Source organism: Haliotis rubra, unplaced genomic scaffold, assembly GCF_003918875.1.
Source record: "Haliotis rubra isolate DU_JTF1 unplaced genomic scaffold, ASM391887v1 Scf310, whole genome shotgun sequence".
In the NCBI taxonomy this organism is placed as follows: domain Eukaryota; kingdom Metazoa; phylum Mollusca; class Gastropoda; order Lepetellida; family Haliotidae; genus Haliotis; species Haliotis rubra.
In genome coordinates this window covers 559,990-580,019 of record NW_025766981.1, presented here as the reverse complement: position 1 = coordinate 580,019, position 20,030 = coordinate 559,990, and the positions used below count along the sequence as shown (strand labels likewise).

Below are 20,030 nucleotides of genomic sequence, written 5' to 3'. Positions count from 1 at the left end.
AACAGTTAGCATGAAATATCTGATGTGAAAGATGTGGTATGAATAAGCTTATCAGGAAATTATGGAACCTATGTGGTTTGATAATCACTTTTAACAATCAGATTCGTTATAAACAGCTTGGTAAATATCAAAATAAATTCCATTAAGATCGATGTTACAAAAGCATGTCTGGCTCTTTCATTAACATAAAATGAAAGTAAAGTACATGTGGGCAGACAATGTTAAGATATCTAAATTAGAACAGGTAATGTGCCCAATATATGCGACAAGTACAGTTGACATACAGTCTTGTGGGGAAGGATGTTGGAAATTAATCTAAAAGATGAGAAAATAGGACGAGGCTTTATTATACCAAAGGAAATTAATGCTGCACAGTTGATTTGAACTAAGTGTGACAATAAAATAAGTACATGCAGAAACGAGGCAATAACACAATTGTTAGCGTAATATAAGGTAGAAACTGTACAAGAGACACTTAACATAATGTCAGTATAAATTTATGCATAAGATCATGTGTGATATATAATACAAAAAGGTATTTGTGGAAAATGAACGATGGTGGTGTTTTTTTGTGTGTTGTAAATCCTCAAGTTAAAAGGATATTCATTGGTTGGATTGATTGTGACGTTATTAATGGTTTCTGGAGAGAACTTGAACAGCCACTGAACCAGCAGCTTGAAGGTGTTATGTTGCTGTAAGTTTCCCTTCCTCTCTGTTCTTCGTGACCATATGAAATTACATAATCACACATTACTGTAAAAGCGATCATCAGTATGTTTAAAAATAGTCTAAATATCTGTACAGTTGCAATTTAAAAAATATACTTACTTAGAGAATTTTAAAAAACCCTGTAGACAACGTTGTGTAATATAACTGTAGTATATAGAGGGCCTATTGTCATGTAGTTTACGTTAATAATGTAATGTCTCGTGCATTTATAATTGGTCCTTTTTGTAAAACAAACATATGATCCATTGCATTACAAATGTAACTTTTTAAAACATGAGTGATAATTGTTCCTGTACATTGTCCACAACAAACATGTAATGAAAGCACTGTGGGGTATGTCTGTACAGTCTGTCCTTGAAGCGCAATGTCAAAATGGGAACATTTCCCCTCTTGTCGCAGTCAGGAGTCTTGTTGGTGTCATGAAGTTTTCTAGTCCTTTGTAATAAAGAATCCATCCTCTTCGCCAAACTCTGACTGAACATGCACGTGTATGCCCGCACGGGTGACCTCTGCCACCTCCAGGCCTGCCGCCGACTGTGCATGCACGTCCTTGTCTGGATCAACGGTTACGTCAGTCTGCGTCCCTTGATGCACCGTAACCACGCGCTGAACATGTGGAACCTCAGGGTGATCCTGCTGAACATCGCGCTGAACCTTCAGAACATCTCGCTTCTGTCTGATCGGTTTGGACACGAATATATAGATCCTGAAACAAAGACTCGGCGTGACAATTACATCCTTTATTGGATTAGCAAAAGGGACAGAACGGTGATAATAATATGTAACTTTTTACTATTGTAAATGATCATGGCCACAACGATTCATTCACTTTGATATGAAAGTTTGGGTTTTATTACTTAAAGAAGTAAGTGTCAAAATCCACAAGAGGAATGATGAATACCTAGAAACTATTACAAGCAAGCAACAAAGTCAGGTTATCTGAGAACTCAATTTCTTTGGTCGCCTCCTACTACCTGCCGCGTTGTCCAGCGGTCAACTCAACATCCACGGATTGGAATATTGTTAAAACACTTTTCAATCAGTTGACAGAAATAATCTGTTTAAAACCGGTTTTGGGGTTGTGTATATAGTAAAGGAAGCGCTTTAAATACCCACACAAGAACAATGGCACCGGTGACGTGTATGCTTCCCATGACGGCGAAAACCATCCCTCTCCATACCACCACGGTGTACTGGTAGATGTCACTGAAGACAGACGTCCCCACCAACGAGCACATCGTCTCCACCACCGCTATACTGGCGAACAGAGAACCTGCAACAATATTACAGCTTTATTCAGATGTCAGCAATATTTCATCTGTACTGTACCCGTATGCTTGTTGTAAGAGGCTACCTTTCAGTAGTACTTTCTTCCATAATTATATATTACACCACGAAGATCCGGCTTAGAATTCAGCAGCAATCAATGCTTGACGTAAGAAGCGACTAACGGGATCGGGTGGTCAGACTCGCTGACGTGGTTGACACACGCTATCGTCTCCGAGTTGCGTAGATCGATGCTCATGATGTTGATCACTGGATTGTCTGGTCCAGACACGATTATTTACAGACTGCCGTCATGTAGCTGGAATACTGCTGAGTGCAGCGTTAAACAACCAACCAACCAACTATCTATACCAGGATGGCTTGTTGGGCGCTCGTTAGGCAATTCAGTGACTGATCGAATAAACAGGTGTCAGGGTACAATGTCCGTAATCTACCTGGACATTGGGTCTGACAAACCTCTGAACACAAGATTTTGTAAAAAGATGCTGTCGGCCTTTACCGACACGAGTCCCTTTGGGGAATTATCAAACTATACGCATGGATTTACTCAAAACGTGTGGAATATGAACAACAGAATGAATGCTTACAAGGAACCTACAATGTATGTTTTCTTTCTGTTCAGACGGAGCCAAAAGTCTGATTTCATAGACTAGGAGTGAAGGACCCTCCTTGGATATGTGATTTTTCATCCAAAACTGTGTTCCACAGGAGATATTGCTTGTGTGAGATGAAACGATATCTCCCAGGAGATGTCATTTTGACAGTTGGATTTAGAATAATGCCCTGACAATGCTATGACGTCATGAACTTGATTACGTCACAATGCTATGCCATCGCTGCACTGTAAGTCTAATGGCAGTACTGTGATCAGAGATGTACATTTTTCATTGAAAACTAATGAAGAGTGAATTTGATGATAAAGAGAATCTCACCCTCGTGTCTCCTGATATCAAATATATCAACACTCGTTGATAAAAGTAAAAATATCCTCGGCAAGCCTCGGATATTTGTAACTTTATCAACTCGTGGTGATATATTTGCTATCAAAAGATACTCGGCTGAGGTTCTCTTTATATTCCGAACATTCTCCATATACGTACTGACCTTGCTTGTTAGCTGGAGCTAACCGGGACATGATGGAGCGGACGATTGGGAACATTGTGGCAGCAGGGATCTTGATGCCGGCAACTGGAAGAACATGATACTAACATTAGTGTTATGAATAAAAAACAACTCTATAATTCGAACTATTGAGCGTTTTTATGTGTCAGAGCCAAGGTAGTATATTAATCTTTAAAAGAGAAACATAATTTGTACTGAAGAGTTTCAATAATAATGGATTTGGGCTATTCCGGGGAAATAACATCTTTTCATCAATTTTCAGCATATATGATTACAAACTCGTCCATTTAAAATGCCATCCATAATTAATTAAATATCAGTGTGCCAAAAGTAGAACCGGATTACATTTAATCAAAATCACAGGTCCTCAGAATGATATATTTGTCGGTCATATTTCACAATGTACTTACGCCCATACATCATCCAGTCTGTGCTTGCAATTGACTGTAGGCCTTCTGCTGCTCCCATCGCCAGTAAATCAATCACTCCGATCACCTCATCGATACAGCAACACTGTAACAGTCGCGTCAACGGAACACCGATCACCTGTTGTGCTACAGAGCCGATTGTACTGTAGTAACCTATTTTCTCTGGGGTCCAGCAAAATGGAAGGTTCAGTTTAAAAAGGATGTCAATATTAGATGACCCAACGGCTGGCAAGGCTGTAAAAACGAATATCAAGATAGCTAATACGAAGCATATTCGCTTCCGTATACTACCTTCCAAAACATAAAATCCGAAGACTCGTCGACATCCTTCTAGAGGTGTAATCCATTTGCTCTTTGCTCTTTTAGGTCTCTTTCTCTCTGGCAGTAGAGTCACCACCAATATAAGATCCAGAAGAACGATCAGCGTGGCAGTGAGTGTCGGGTAGAAGAAGTTCACGTCTTGGATGAAGTAGCCTGTTGCTGTGGCTGAGGCAGCAGCTCCTATGTTCTCAAAAGAACTCCACGAAGGCTATGCCCATGGTTCGCGCACCTGTTGCTGGGGTGTTGTCAGCAGCATAGGCATACGATGCAATCAGAAAAGCGAAATAGCCTCCTGTTATTCCGCCTATACCTTCTGCTACAAAAAACAAATTGATATCCAAGTTCCAGTACATAATGACTGATGAAATTCCGAATTTCAAAAACTGACCAGTCAGAGGTGCTGCAAAGAGGAGCTTACGACCAACAGAGTCTGAGTAGGCACCAAGCATAATGTTAATGACGATGGCTAGACTACTTTTTACAATGGTGAACTGCATTTGTTTGTCTGCGGCGATCTGCTGTGCCTTCTCCTGAAGGATGTAGTCTGGGTTTGACGTGTTCAGGTAACATGTTTGATTCATTGGGCCTTTTCCCGCCAGAGTTTGATTACGAAACAAGTCCTCTGTCACCCGTTTGTAGACATACTGGCTCATCACTTGCATGTACATCATTCCCCCTGTAACCAACATGAATAATATCATATTTCCAAAGAGGAGATTCTTCACATGAGATTTCCGATCTCCAGATTCAGGAGAATCCTCCCCTTTTTGGCAGGAGCGGTTCTGTTTCCATGTTGTATGTTATGTAGTGCTCAGTCCACTACTGTAGATATCCTCACAAATTCCATCACATGATATAACATCACATGGGCAATCCTATTGAAAAAATATGACACAACATTCACCAGTGTGCTACAGTGGCTTGAGATAACACACTGAGATAGCGAGACCAAACAATGAGCATGTGACATCCGACAGGCAACCTTCACATTGCCTCAAGTATTGTGTGTGAGTGAAGATATATTAATACATCGTGTATATATACTGAGTCAAAAAAGAAACTTCACAAAATGTAATTTGAAAAATAATGAATAATTTTTCTCTGATGATACATCTATGTATCCGAAATGGGATCCCTATCTGTCGCCTCTAAAAAAACGTTAGCAAAAGCCACTCAAACCCATCCATTCGTCGTGCAAATGACGTTAGTGCCAAATCAGGTTTTGCACGTGCAGTCGATCACGTGATCTTCGCATCGAAGTTTTCTTCATATGCACGTGTTTGCATTGGCCTCAAGAATTGAAAAAAACACATTTAAACCACAGTTCTAACGGTACTTGAAATGTCACGACTGTCAAATGTGCAACATGAACGTGCCTTTGGCATGTTGCAAGCGGGAAGATCAGTTATTGACGTAGCAAGAGAAATGGGATGCAGCCGTCGTACTGTGTATGACTTGCGAGGTCGTCTACAACAAACTGGCACCACTTCTGATCGCCCAAGGTCGGGTCGTCCACGTGAACGTCACGAGCAGAAGACCGTCAAATCGTCCTACGTCACCTACGTGACAGATTTCTGCCGGCTACACGAACCAGGGCTGAGATGTTTAGAGGTCGACTGTCCTCACAGACCATTCGAAATCGGTTGCGGGCTGCCAATCTCCATTCTCGACGTCCATATCGTGAGCCAATATTGACGCCGTTTCATCAACGTCAACGTCTGCTGTGGGCCCAACGTCACCTCCGATGGACCCAGAGAGACTGGAATCGAGTCGTCTTTAGCGATGAATCCAGGTTTACCCTCAGATTCGCGGACGGCAGGCATAGAGTCTGGAGACGACGTAGTGAACGGTATGCCCAATGTTGTGTACAGGAAGTCGACAGATTCGGGGGCGGAAGTTGCATGGTGTGGGGTGCTTTCTGTGGGAACAACCGTTCCCGACTTCTGGTCATCCGTGGAAACCTCACAGCTGCTGCTTACCGCGACCAGGTGCTCACCCCTGAACTCGTTCCTTTCATGGCGGCTCATGGCCCAGGTCTACAGTTCCAGCATGATAATGCTCGGCCGCATACCGCGATGTTGACACGAAATTTCCTTCAAAACGCTGGAATCAACGTCAGGGACTGGCGATCGAGGTCCCCTGACATTAATCCAATAGAGCACGTTTGGGATGCACTTGGGAGAAGGCTTCGTGGTCTTAGGAACCAACCTCAGAATTTGCAGGAACTTGGCGCTGCCTTGCAAGAGCAATGGCGAAGAATCCCCAACCACGTGTTCAAAAGCATCAGGCAGTCGATGAGGAGACGGTGTTTGGCAGTGGTGAATGCGCGGGGCGGCCATACACGATATTGAACTGAGAAATTTCGCATTTTTATTCTTGTGACTTGACATTCTGTATACCCATGTTTTGGAACGGCGGTGTAGCCTAATGGAACTGATTATGGCACTGTCAGTGTATCGAGTACATCACACAGATCTCAGCAATGAAATAATAACAATTTAACCATCTTACCATCTCTTGTTCTTTTATAGTGCCCTGAAGAAAGAATGTGAAGTTTCTTTTTTGACTCAGAATAGTTTTCCAGTGATCTTACTCTAGGTCGTGGAAAGTGCCCTGTTCTATAAAACCAGTATATAGTTCTATAAAACCTACTGATATAATATGAAGTATAAAGGTAACGGTAATTTAAGATATGGGATTTTGAGGAGTAAATATATAGAGTTCAATTTTCACTTTAAGTGCAAGTCTGGAATTTGTTGGGTCTAGATGACTGCGTGATGTCAGCGAGTGAGTTGGGTTTACGCCGCTTATGGCAATATTCCAGCAATATCACGGCGGGGAAGACCAGAAATAGGCTTCACACATTGTACCCATGTGGGGAATCGAACACGGGTCTTCGGTGTGACGATTGGACGCTCTAACCACTGGGCTATCCCACCACTCTGGCTGATGTTATCAATGTCTTGTAGGTGATATTTGTGTCTTGTTAGTGCCACTTAAATCAGTCATGTAAACTCTTAAGGGGATGCTCGGATACAGCACCGCCAATTATTCACATGGAGCAGAGATGAGCCGGAAAGGGATGCTGGCGTTGCAAAGATGATTTACTGGTTCATAAAATGATCCTTGAAGAGGTAAACATTTGCCACAGTAACATCTCAATGTGTTGGATAGACTACAGAAAAGCCTACGATTCTGTACCTCACGAATTGATTTTGGGATCACAAGAATGCATTGACCTCCCCGAACGATTGTTGTTACTTCAGTTTTTATTGAACTGGCGGTCAACTCAACTTGAGATGGACCAGCAAGGCCAGATGATGGCCTCAGAACTCATTTCAGATGTACGTAACATTCATGGGAGAAGGAGGGTCAGTCTGTATTCCTCGGGGTGTTTTTATTGGCCGTCTCGTTAACAGACAGGCCTATGGTACAGATTAGAGACAAACCTCAGGGTGCCCACATAGGGACAAATTTCGAGCAGAATACAAAAGCAGACAAAAGAAAATTTGTGGATTTCAGAACAGTTCGCATTTAAGTCCAAGCCACAAATACTAATGCTGTGCCCGTCCTCTCATATTCTTTAGGTATCGTTGAGTCGGCGAAACAAGAAATTAAGAGCACTGTCTGACACGCTCATATGGAGAAGCATGTCAGAGTACATGCCACCATATGAACTCTTCAATCAATCGGTTATTTGTATCATTCATAATGGGAGGGTGTGGATCTTCATGACAGAATGTTATTGTACACTTTATTTGTCTGATAATTCTCTTGCGAAGCGTGTCACAAGGAAATACAAACAAGGCATTCCAGTTATCTGAAAAGAGTCAAAGATGTTGGAGACATCAATGACAATGTCAGTGTCAGTGGTGGTTTTCTTTGATGCTTCTGTACTGATGCAGAGATGCGTGTCAACCAAGTGAAGTGACTTGTAACCTCGGCACAGAAGGAAGGCTCAAGGAACGACCTCTGTACCGAGTTTTGTTCAGTATGTTTAGACGAAGAGCAGCCCTCCTGGGTACTGGATGAAGTCGGGTGAGATGTAAACAGAAGGCTTTCTGATTGTTTTTCAGGACCAGTCACTTCCAACCAATGTGTCAATGTGATTTTGTAAATATGAAACGTGGAATATGTAATGAATGTAACGATATTGTGTAACACCTTGTTGATGTATTCCCAGCGTTGACACAGACACAATGTTATCTTATGGTGAGTGAGTTTAGTTTTACGCCGCTTTTAGCAATATTCCAGCAATATCACAGTGGGGGACATCAGAAATGGGCTTCACACATTCTACCCATGTGGGTAGTCGAACCCGGGTCTTCAGCGTGACGAGCGAACGCTTTAACCACTGGGCTAACACACCAGTCCTATTATCTAACATGACATGACGGCGTGGTTCGATCCTTTTATTAGCGTCTTCGTCGTGTCTTTGGTTTTGACTCCAGAAGTCCATCAATGTTACAATCCAGAATTTGTAGAGGACGTCATAGAAAACGATAATTATAAAATTCTTTCGAATAGACCCGTACACAGCCTCAAACGTATCCAAACCAACAACCTGACCTTGTCGTTTATTTATAAGAAAATAATAACATCATTGATTTTTTCTGTCAGAAATGTGATTCCCAAAATCAAACATGGCACACATGTGGACTTTGCTTGCGAAAAAACTTGCTTGTATCCCAAATACAAATTTATCCAAGTCACCATTATTCCTGGTGTCTTAGGTTTGGTATCTCCAAACTTCTTGACTGTCATTAGTACCCGGGTTTGGTGCCTGCAACACAGCCCTTCTGACACTTCCGTAATGCAGAATGATGAAGCGTTGTGTGGTCATCCCGAAAAGTGCTTGGTGTTTTCAACAAGCTAAATGCAATATCGTAAACGTTCATGAAATGTAAATTAAATAATTGAGAGAAACACTTCATGTAGATGATAGGAAGGTCGGCGATTTGCATTCGACCTTGAAACAAACCAGATTCGACGTCACGTCATTGTCACATCTTTGTCATCACCCTCTTGCAATCCTTTCGTTTCAAAATAACTCTTCCAGTAAAAACATCTTTATTTCTAAATATAGACATGTACGTGAAAATATTTAGGATGGTCTGGTGAAAAAAACTCTTTACCTATTGTAAGCCCTTCATAAAACTGAGCTACAAAACAATATTTATCACAGAGGAAAGAAACTTAACACCACCTGAATACTGTGAATCCTGGCAAATGTGATATTAAAGTTTACCCCACTCACTCAAATTACAACTCAGTTGGTGTTTAGATGCACATGTGTCTTAAGTTTACATCCATGAAATAATTATATGAATGACATCATTGATTAAAGGAGATATTGATTGTTTTACGAATTTCTCGCTGTGAATGAGTGAATGGTTCTTTTTAACAGCGCTTTGAATGGTATCAGTGGAAGCCCGCTTTCCCGGAAGTCTTGAAATATTGCCTACCGGGTGATATATTCGTGAAACCACACATATACATTTAACTATGGTTATAACGAACAAGAAGTTAGCACTATTTCAGTTCGTCTTAACCGTAGTAGTAATGCGACAAAAATATGCAGCATGTAGCCGGGACCCCCCAAATAGTTCGTTATAAAGGTGGTATAGTTTGCTACACATAATACTTCATTCATCTGCACTGCAGTTACCTACAGTGCTGAATACATCCATTTTGAACCCGTGTAGATCCGGGTTAGAACCGGTCTTCAGCAACGCATGCTTGTCGTAAGAGGCGGCTAACTGAATCGGGTGGTCAGGTTCGCTGACTCGGTTGACACATGTCATCGTATCCCCATTGCGCAGATAGATTTCATTTTCATATACGTGTACGATGTTTTGAGCCAATGCACGTTGTCCCCACTCAGTAATCAAGTGCCAAGAATAGTGATAAATGCAGCGTAAAATCATATCCACTTCTCTCCGGGTTGGACTTCAGCAACAATGGTTCTCGTACGAGACTAACATAGTGGTGACTGGTGGTCAGGCTCACTGACTTGGATGACAACTAGTATCTCAACTTCACAGAACGATGCTATTAATGTTGATCACTGGACTGTCTGGCGCAGACTTGATCATTAACAGAACGCGGCCGTACAGCTGGAATATTGCTGAGTGTGGCGTTAAACAACAAACAATCAACAATCAATCACACCATTTTGCCCCACTTAGCAAGTAAGCTTGACGATGTTTGTTTCGCAACTTATCATCACGCATCCAACATCGAAAAAGCTCATGTCATATCTGATTTCAATATTATTTAACCCTGTTACCACGCAATTTGATTGAAAAAAAGTGTTCATTGCATATCTGGATTTTAACATCTCTCCTTCGATGTTGCTGAAACGAATTGTCCAGAAACCATGTGTGAAGTGATGGGCAGATCCCACCAATGTTTACACCAACCACGATCAGATTACCGCTACTAATCCAACTCTGAACAGCGAATCGTGGTGCCAATGACGAGTCACCCGTGTTCCACAGTTTGTCAGAATAACCGACTTGTCTTGCTTCCCCAGCCCTGGAAACAACCCATGAAGTTGCCGGCTAGAATTGGTCTTCAGCAACCCCTGCTTGTCATGAGAGGCTACTAACGGGATCAGGTGGTCACACTCGCTGACTAGGTTGACACATGTCATCGTATCCAAATTGAGTAGCTCGATGCTCATGCTGTTGATCACTGGAATGTCTGGTACAGACTCGATTATTTACAGACTGTCGCCATATAGCTGGAATATTGCTGAGTGTTGCGTTAAACAACAAACCAACCAATGATTGCACACCAAACCAAACACAGTCCTGGATGTTCTGTTGGACTAGCTCCTCGCGTCCTCCTCCTGAACATTCAACGACTTCATCCTCTTATGTTCCTCCCTCACTGGGCGTGATACGAAGATGAATATCCTGGAGAGATGATAACAGTCATGTGTTGTATTTCTATATATCATCATTTAAGATCAGCTTTGTTTGATTCTTGATCCCGAAACCATATACTCACAGTATTTATTAGCAACATTTTAAATAGCTGATTGTGTCGCTTCATTTGAAACGATGTTTTACGCTTGTGTTCATAAATCAAGAGCCATGCATGACATCTCAGTGGATAGTGAGTGAGTGAGTGAGTTTAGTTTTACGCCGCATTCAGCAATATTCCAGCTATATGGCGGCGGTCTGTAAATAATCGAGTCTGGACCAGACAATCAAGTGATCAACAGCAGGAGCATCGATTTGCGCAATTGGGAACCGATGACATATGTCAACCAAGTCAGCGAGCCTGACCACCCGATCCCGTTAGTCGCCTCTTACGACAAGCATATAGTCGCCTTTTGTGGCAAGCATGGGTTGCTGAAGACTTATTCTACCCCGGATCTTCACGGGTCTTTCAGCGGATGGCTGCTGTATTGCTAAGTGGCGTCAATCAATGTTCTCAGCGACCCGTGAGGATCCGGGTTAGAATTGGTCTTCAGCAACCCATCCCATTCACGGGATCGGGTGGTCAGGCTCGCTCACTTGGTTGACATATGTCATCGTATCCCAATTGCTTAGATCGATGCTCATGATATTGATCACTTGATTATGTCGTCCAGATCTAATTATTTACAGACGCCTCATGGCTGGTTCATTGCTGAGTGCGGATTTAAACAACAAACAAACAAAGTTATGAGAATGTATAGTGTAATGTCAGTCATGTCTGCAGTTCTGAGATACTTACACGAGTATGACGGCAGCAACGACGTGCATTCCCGCCATGACGATGAAGACGAGTCCTCTCCACATGACAACAGTGCTCTGGTAGATGTTGCTGAATAAAGGAGTTCCAACCAGCGAGCAGATTGTCTCCATTACCGCGATACTGGCGAACAGTGAACCTGTAACAAAAAAGCTAGGTATAATGGAGAATAGCCAGCATGTAACAAATGTACAGCCGTCCTGGAGAATAGTAAACCTGTAACAATAGAGAATGGTGAACCTGTAACAATAGTACAGGTACACTGGAGAATAGTGAACATGTAACACCCGTACAGGTATACTGGAGAATGGTGAATCTGTAACAATAGTACTTATCTTACCTCACACATAAATGTCGCTTTCTGATTGGCTGAGCGCTCTTACAAGCGAGTAACATTTCAATGTACCCCGCTGTCAATGGCAACTCATTTGGTACTTCGTGCTAGTAGTTCTTTATCTCGAATTACATTGAATCACGAATGATGTACGGAAATTACCGATGTTTTGCGAATGCAAATCGATGGAAGGGGGATAACTCTAAATCTGTTTTTCTTGTCAGCAAAATCTATCGATGGCTACACAAAGATTTGTACCCGTGCTTCAAACAATTCAAAATTAACATTAATGTGTTCGGTAAGATAAATACATTGTTCACTGGCCTCTCAGGGCCCATGGGTTGATATTCCCTCGATGTTTGTTTATGTTCCCCTCGCCCTTCGGGCTCAGGGAACATTTAACAAACACCGAGGGTACATCAACCAATGCCCTCCTCGTGAACAGTGAACAACTTATAAGATATACTGGAGAATAGTAAACATGTAACAATAGTACACTGACGAAAGGGCCTAGGACACAAACCAAAAGTGCAGCTGTAATATTGAACCTCTAACATTGGAGCAGCTCTTCAATTGGTAAGTTACTCTGTAAAAAAGCTGCACTGGAACAGCGAACAGGGAACAATAGTACAATCATAACGCTGTCACAATACAACAAAGGAAGTGGAAAGCAGTGACCCTCGAAAGATAGTGCAGCTGTACATCGAATAATGGACCTTTAACAAAAGTAGTGTAACAGCACACCTGGAGAAAATTAACCATCTAACAATAGTAAAGCGATACAGGCACCCTGTAATAGCAATTTATTGCTGCCCGTGGAAGATACTGCAGTGTAATATTTTTACGGCAATATTACACTAGTGTAATTTCGCTAGACATACGACGTCATAATGGTTACAGTTATGACCTAACAATGCAAATGCCTCTGTCGCAATGGTATTAGACCCTGCTTGACTCGCGGAAAATTGACATGAGAGTCATCACACTGTAGGCAGTTTCTATCAATTTATGTTGGAGAGTAATACCCATAATACTAAACTCGCTTAAATACCATTTCTATCAAACTCGTTAAATATTTAGCACCAAACTCGCTTTCGCTCGTTAGATACCAAATCATTTACTCGTTTAATGAAATTGGTGTTACATGGAAGGGTCTTTTAGTATCCTCTATATATTTATACTGGCGAACTTGCACTCTTGCAAACAGGGAACATGTACTATGTATCGGAACATCTACACAGGCGATATCGGAACATATCCAAGTAGTACAGCTACACAGGCGATATCGGAACATGTACCAGTAGTACAGCTACACAGGCGATATTGGAACATGTACCAGTAGTACATCTACACAATTGTATATCGGAACATGTACCAGTGGTACAGCTACACAGGCGATATGGGAACATGTACCAGTGGTACATCTACACAGGCAATATCGGAACATGTACCAGGAGTACATCTACACAGGCGATATGCGAACATGTACCGATAGTACAGCTACACAGGCGATATCGGAACACGACCAGTAGTACATCTACACAGGCTATATCGGAACATGTACCGATAGTACATCTACACAGGCGATATCGGAACATGTACCAGTAGTTCATCTACAGAGGCGATATCAGAGCATGTATCAGTAGTACATCTACACAGGCGATATCGGAACATGTGCCAGTAGTACATCTACACGGGCGATATCGGAACATGTACGAGTAGTTCATCTACACGGGCGATATCGGAACATGTACCAGTACTACATCTACACGGGCGATATCGGAACATGTACCAGTGGTACATCTACACGGGCGATATCGGAACATGTACCAGTACTACATCTACACGGGCGATATCGGAACATGTACCAGTAGTACATTTACACAGGCGATATCGGAGCATGTACCAGTAGTATATCTACACAGGTGATATCGGAACATGTACCAGTAGTACAGCAACACAGGCGATATCGGAACATGTACCAGTAGTACATCTACACAGGCGATATAGGAACATGTATCAGTAGATCATCTACACAGGTGATATCGGAACATGTACCAGTTGTACATCTACACAGGCGCTATAGGAACATGTATCAGTAGATCATCTACACAAGTGATATCGGAACATGTACCAGTAGTACATTTACACAGGCGATATCGGAGCATGTACCAGTAGTATATCTACACAGGTGATATCGGAACATGTACCAGTAGTACAGCAACACAGGCGATATCGGAACATGTACCAGTAGTACATCTACACAGGCGATATCGGAACATGTATCAGTAGATCATCTACACAGGCGATATAGGAACATATACCAGTAGTACAGCTACACAGATGATATCGGAGCATGTACCAGTAGTACATCTACACAGGCGATATAGGAACATATACCAGTAGTACAGCTACACAGGTGATATCGGAACATGTACCAGTAGTACAGCAACACAGGCGCTATCGGAGCATGTATCAGTAGTACATCTACACAGGCGATATCGGAACATATGCCAGTAGTACAGCTACACAGGTGATATCGGAACATGTGCCAGTAGTACAGCTACACAGGTGATATCGGAACATGTACCAGTAGTACAGCAACACAGGCGATATCGGAACATATGCCAGTAGTACAGCAACACAGGTGATATCGGAACATATGCCAGTAGTACAGCTACACAGGCGATATCGGAACATGTATCCAGTAGTACAGCTACACAGGTGATATCGGAACATGGTAGTACAGCTACACAGGCGCTATGATATCGGAACATGTACCAGGCGATATCGTACCCAGTAGTACAGCTACACGGGTGATATCGGAACATGTGCCAGTAGTACAGCTACACAGGTGATATCGGAACATGTGCCAGTAGTACAGCAACACAGGTGATATCGGAACGATATCAACACAGGCGATATCGGAACATATGCCAGTAGTACAGCACCACAGGTGATATTGGAACATATGCCAGTAGTACAGCTACACAGGTGATATCGGAACATGTGCCAGTAGTACAGCTACACAGGTGATATCGGAACATGTACCAGTAGTACAGCAACACAGGCGATATCGGAACATATGCCAGTAGTACAGCAACACAGGTGATATCGGAACATATGCCAGTAGTACAGCTACACAGGTGATATCGGAACATGTGCCAGTAGTACAGCTACACAGGTGATATCGGAACATGTACCAGTAGTACAGCAACACAGGCGATATCGGAACATGTACCAGTAGTACATCTACACAGGCGATATCGGAACATGTGCCAGTAGTACATCTACACAGGCGATATCGGAACATGTGCCAGTAGTACAGCTACACAGGTGATATTGGAACATGTACCAGTAGTACAGCAACACAGGCGATATCGGAATATATGCCAGTAGTACAGCACCACAGGTGATATTGGAACATATGCCAGTAGTACAGCTACACAGGCGATATCGGAACATGTGCCAGTAGTACAGCTACACAGGTGATATCGGAACATGTACCAGTAGTACAGCAACACAGGCGATATCGGAACATATGCCAGTAGTACAGCAACACAGGTGATATCGGAACATATGCCAGTAGTACAGCTACACAGGTGATATCGGAACATGTGCCAGTAGTACAGCTACACAGGTGATATCGGAACATATGCCAGTAGTACAGCTACACAGGTGATATCGGAACATGTGCCAGTAGTACAGCAACACAGGCGTTATCGGAACATGTACCAGTAGTACATTATAATATACATATATTTCATTTCAATATCGAATGTTCTCGTCACGATATGGCTGAAATATTGCCGATGTGACGTTAAATATTAACTCACTCACTCACTCACCAGTAGTACAGCAACACAGGCGATATGGGAACGTGTACAAGTAGTACATCTACAGAGGCGATATCGGAACATGTACAAGAAGTACATCTACACAGGTGATATCGGAGCATGTATCAGTAGTACAGCAACACAGGCGATATCGGAGCATGTATCTGTAGTACATCTACACAGGCGATATCGGAACATGTACAAGAAGTACATCTACACAGGTGATATCGGAGCATGTATTAGTAGAACATCTACAGAGGCGATATCGGAGCATGTATCAGTAGTATATCTACACAGGCGATATCGGAACATGTGCTAGTAGTACAGCAACACAGGCGATATCGGAACATGTACCAGTTGTACATCTACACAGGCGCTATAGGAACATGTATCAGTAGATCATCTACACAGGCGATATTGGAACATGTACCAGTTGTACATCTACACAGGTGATATCGGAACATGTACCAGTAGTATATCTACACAGGCGATATCGGAATATGTACCAGTTGTAGGGCTACACAGGCGATATTGGAACATGTACCAGTGGTACATCTACACAGTTGATATCGGAACATGTACCAGTAGTACATCTACACAGGCGATATAGGAATATGTACCAGTAGTACATCTACACAGGCGATATCGGAGCATGTATCAGTAGTACATCTATAGAGGCGATATCGGAACATATACCAGTAATTCATCTACACAGGCGATATTGGAACATGTACCAGTGGTACATCTACACAGGTGATATCGGAACATGTACCAGTAGTACATCTAGACAGGTGATATCGGAACATCTACCAGTAGTACAGCAACACAGGCGATATCGGAGCATGTACCAGTAGTACATCTACAGAGGCGATATCAGAACATATACCAGTAATTCATCTACACAGGCGATATAGGAATATGTACCAGTAGTTCATCTACACAGGCAATATTTGAACATGTACCAGTAGTACATCTACAGAGGCGATATCGGAACATGTACCAGTAGTACATCTAGACAGGTGATATCGGAACATCTACCAGTAGTACATCTACAGAGGCGATATCGGAACATGCAACAAAGGTACACATTTGATTTACTTTCCTGAAGATGTGTTCAACTCGAAACTGAGATTTGAACGTTTATATTTCTTTATATTCGTGCCTACTTTGTTGATCATATCTCGCTGTGAACCTAAGGACGCAAAGAAAACACAAGCCAACTCGTTGCGAAACTTTGTTTCGTTTTCTATGTTGTTTAAAGCCGTACTCTACAGTATTCCAGCGAATAATCGAGTCTGACAATGGCTATCCAGTGATCGACATCGTAAGCATCAGTTACGCTCTTGGGATACGATGACATGCGTCAAGAAAAAATCAGCAAGCCTGACCACCCCATAGCCATAGCGTTAGTCGCCTCTTACGACAAGCATGGGTTGCCAAAGACCAATTCTAACCCGAACCTTCAAACGGGTACGTGGTATAACTTACCTTGCCTGTCGGGTGGTGCCATGCGGGACATGATGGCTCGGGTAATACTGGACAAAGTGCTACCGATTGAGGACACACCTACAACTGCAACATATATATATATATATATATATATATACACACAGATCAATGCGATGACATTAGACGCTTAGTTTATGAAACATTTTCAAAGTCGTAACAAAAATATAGCCATGATTACAATCATTATGAGATTTTCTTCTTTTTTAGTTTTACGCCGCTTTTAACAATATTACAGCAATATCACGGCGGGGGACACCAGAAGTGGACCTCATTGTACCCATGTAGGGAATCGAACCCGGGTGACGAGCGAACGCTTTAACCACTAGGCTACCCCACCGCCCCCATGATTACAAGAGGCACTTACCTATATACATGGTGACATCCGTCGACGCAAACGAGTGTATGACATCACTTGCGACGGCTGCTGATGTCGCTATGACGGCAATGATCTCGTCTATCAGGCACACCTGGAACAACCTGGTTAAGGGTACACCTATTAAGGGACATAACACTGTGAAGGCTGTCACGTAATATGCCAGTTTTTCGGGAGTCCAGCAAAAGGGCGCATTCAGGAGAAACAATGTGTTGATGCTGGAGCCTCCTAAAGCACTGATGACGTTAAACACAAAAGTAAGCAAAATAAGGATGAAGCACGCTTTCTTTAAGGTGGTGTTATCGAGAACATAAAATCCAAACACTCTTTTAAGTCCTTCCACTGGACCCATCCATCTTCTCTCGCTAGCATATCTGCTTGTCGGGAGGAACAGTATGACAATTAAAAGAGCCACCAAACACACCAGCGTGGCAGTGAGAGCCGGGTAGAAGAAATTCACATCCTGGATGAAATACCCACTGGCTATTGAGACCAGGGAGGTGGCGAAGAATTCGGTGAGGTCGACAACGGCGATGCCGATGGTGCGGGACCCCGTTGCGGGGGTGTTGTCGGCGGTGAATGTATAGGACGCAAGCAAGATTCCGTAATAGCTTCCTAGGAGACCATCTATCCCTTCGGACAAGAAGAGAAAGTTCAAGTCAAGCCTATATCTGATGATAACAGACACGAAAGCGGATCTTATCAGCTGCCCGGTCATAGGGGCCACAAACAGGAATTTTCTACCAATGGAATCGGAATAAGCACCCAGCATGATATTACTGAGGATAGCCAGGGCGCTTCTCAACATCGTGAACTGCATTTGTTTCTCCGCGGTGACTTGCTGGGCCTTTTCCTGGAGCATGTAATCGGGGTCTGTCTTGTTCCGGTAACACGGCTGTGTTGTTGAGGTGTTGACCAATGTATGGTTGAACACATCCTCCGATACTCGATGGTACAAATACTGACTCATGACAGGCATGAACAGGTTGCCTGACACCGTCAATATGAACATCACACCATTCAGGAAAAGGAGGTTCTTGACGTTGGATTTCTCTCCATTACGGCTTCCTTCCTCTTTGGACGGGAGTAGTGGTGCGTCCTCCATGTTGACACCGTTTAAACCTTCCTTATACAAAACATACACACGTGGTCGTCACTATAAATAAAGTCATACCTAGGTTATATATATGCCTGTCATGCCGCCGTTCACCTGTGCGTCCTGTTAATGATCCCAGGCCAAGCTGTGTTCTATATGAGTCTGATTTTGATTAACCGCCTGGATTTTGTCAGTTGGAGCTGCTGCTAGCGTTGTACACGCCTCGTTGGTTGTATTGATCCGTTCATGTGTCGCGTGTTTATACATTCATCGTTAACCTCAGTGTGACCTCACTGAAGCGACCTCAATGGGGACAGAGGCATAACGCAGCAGTGTTTATGTAGAGAGGTGCTTCTACTTCCAACCAGGTCCAAGCAATAGACGATACTTTCCTTTGAATTAACATTCAGATTATACGTCGTGCCAATACGCCCAAAGGGGTTTAACTGGTTTGTGTGTGCTTAGTGGTGGGTGACAACACGGAGAGCTTTGTGTTTACACTGTGCAGTGACTAAGCATTTCTCTGCCATAATGCCTAGGTTGTAAGCTAAGTATATATGTCACCCCACTGTCACTGTATATAACACAGAAACAGCAATTGTGTCAGAACAAATATTATATCTGTTATAAAATGTTATATATAAAGTTATATAACTCAAGCATTCACATGACTATAAATGTATTTATAGTTTTATGGTGTGTGTGTAAATTGTGAATATGAAGTGAATTTTATATCCCTACGTGTGAGGCTGTACGCAGTTTTCTCTTTCCTGTCTTCCCTGAATTGTCATTCGAAGTGAAATAATAAAATGTTCTCTTATCGTCATTTTCCCCGCAGCTGAAGAAATATAATGCCCTCGTGTGATAGAAAATACTCTTTTCATTGCTGGGGCGGTAGGGTAGCCCAGTGGTTCAGGCGTTCGCTCCTCACGCTGAAGGCCCAAGTTCGATTCCCCACGTGTGTACAATGTGTGAAGCCCATTTCTGGTGTACCCTGCGTGATATTGCTGGAACATTGCTAAAAGCGGCGTAAAGCCATAGCCACTCACTCATAAATAATTAACACAATGATAATTTCAACGCCAGCAGTTTGTCTCTCAAGAGAAGGCGCACAGAAGATGCGATAGCATTCAACCTCAAACTTTCCCGGGGAACGGTAGGGTAGCCTAGTGGTTCTCCATGTGGGTACAATATGTGAATCCCATTTCTAGTGTCCCCGGTCGTGACATTGCTGTAATATTGCTAAAAG

General features: G+C 42.7%; 2 protein-coding genes across 2 annotated transcripts; both read right to left on the bottom strand.

The window, feature by feature from the left end:
* Nucleotides 1–329: 329 nt before the first annotated feature.
* LOC124283199 (solute carrier family 46 member 3-like) lies at nt 330–4,856 on the bottom strand. Its single transcript, XM_046719230.1, is given in 5 exon segments — nt 330–1,435; nt 1,846–2,002; nt 3,121–3,204; nt 3,549–4,091; nt 4,093–4,856. Coding segments are annotated over 5 exon segments (1,524 nt in total). The 5' UTR covers nt 4,556–4,856; the 3' UTR covers nt 330–1,158.
* Nucleotides 4,857–10,601: 5,745 nt separating this feature from the next.
* LOC124283198 (solute carrier family 46 member 3-like) lies at nt 10,602–19,391 on the bottom strand. The gene is made up of 4 exons (XM_046719229.1): nt 17,677–19,391; nt 17,292–17,375; nt 11,616–11,772; nt 10,602–10,807 (listed from the first exon to the last, which is right to left on the bottom strand). The coding sequence occupies exons 1-4, from the start codon at nt 18,788–18,790 to the stop codon at nt 10,720–10,722; spliced, it is 1,443 nt and encodes a 480-aa protein (XP_046575185.1). The 5' UTR covers nt 18,791–19,391; the 3' UTR covers nt 10,602–10,719.
* Between the last annotated feature and the right edge of the window lie 639 nt (nt 19,392–20,030).

Excerpts from the sequence above, each read along its gene's own strand:
- LOC124283198 (XM_046719229.1), bottom strand. The coding sequence starts at position 18,790 with ATGGAGGACGCACCACTACTCCCGTCCAAAGAGGAAGGAAGCCGTAAT. Across the intron at positions 11,773-17,291 it reads GGCACCACCCGACAGGCAAG|GTTCACTGTTCGCCAGTATC; the intron begins GTAAGTTATACC and ends TTTTTGTTACAG. Across the intron at positions 10,808-11,615 it reads GTTGCTGCCGTCATACTCGT|GATATTCATCTTCGTATCAC; the intron begins GTAAGTATCTCA and ends TCATCTCTCCAG.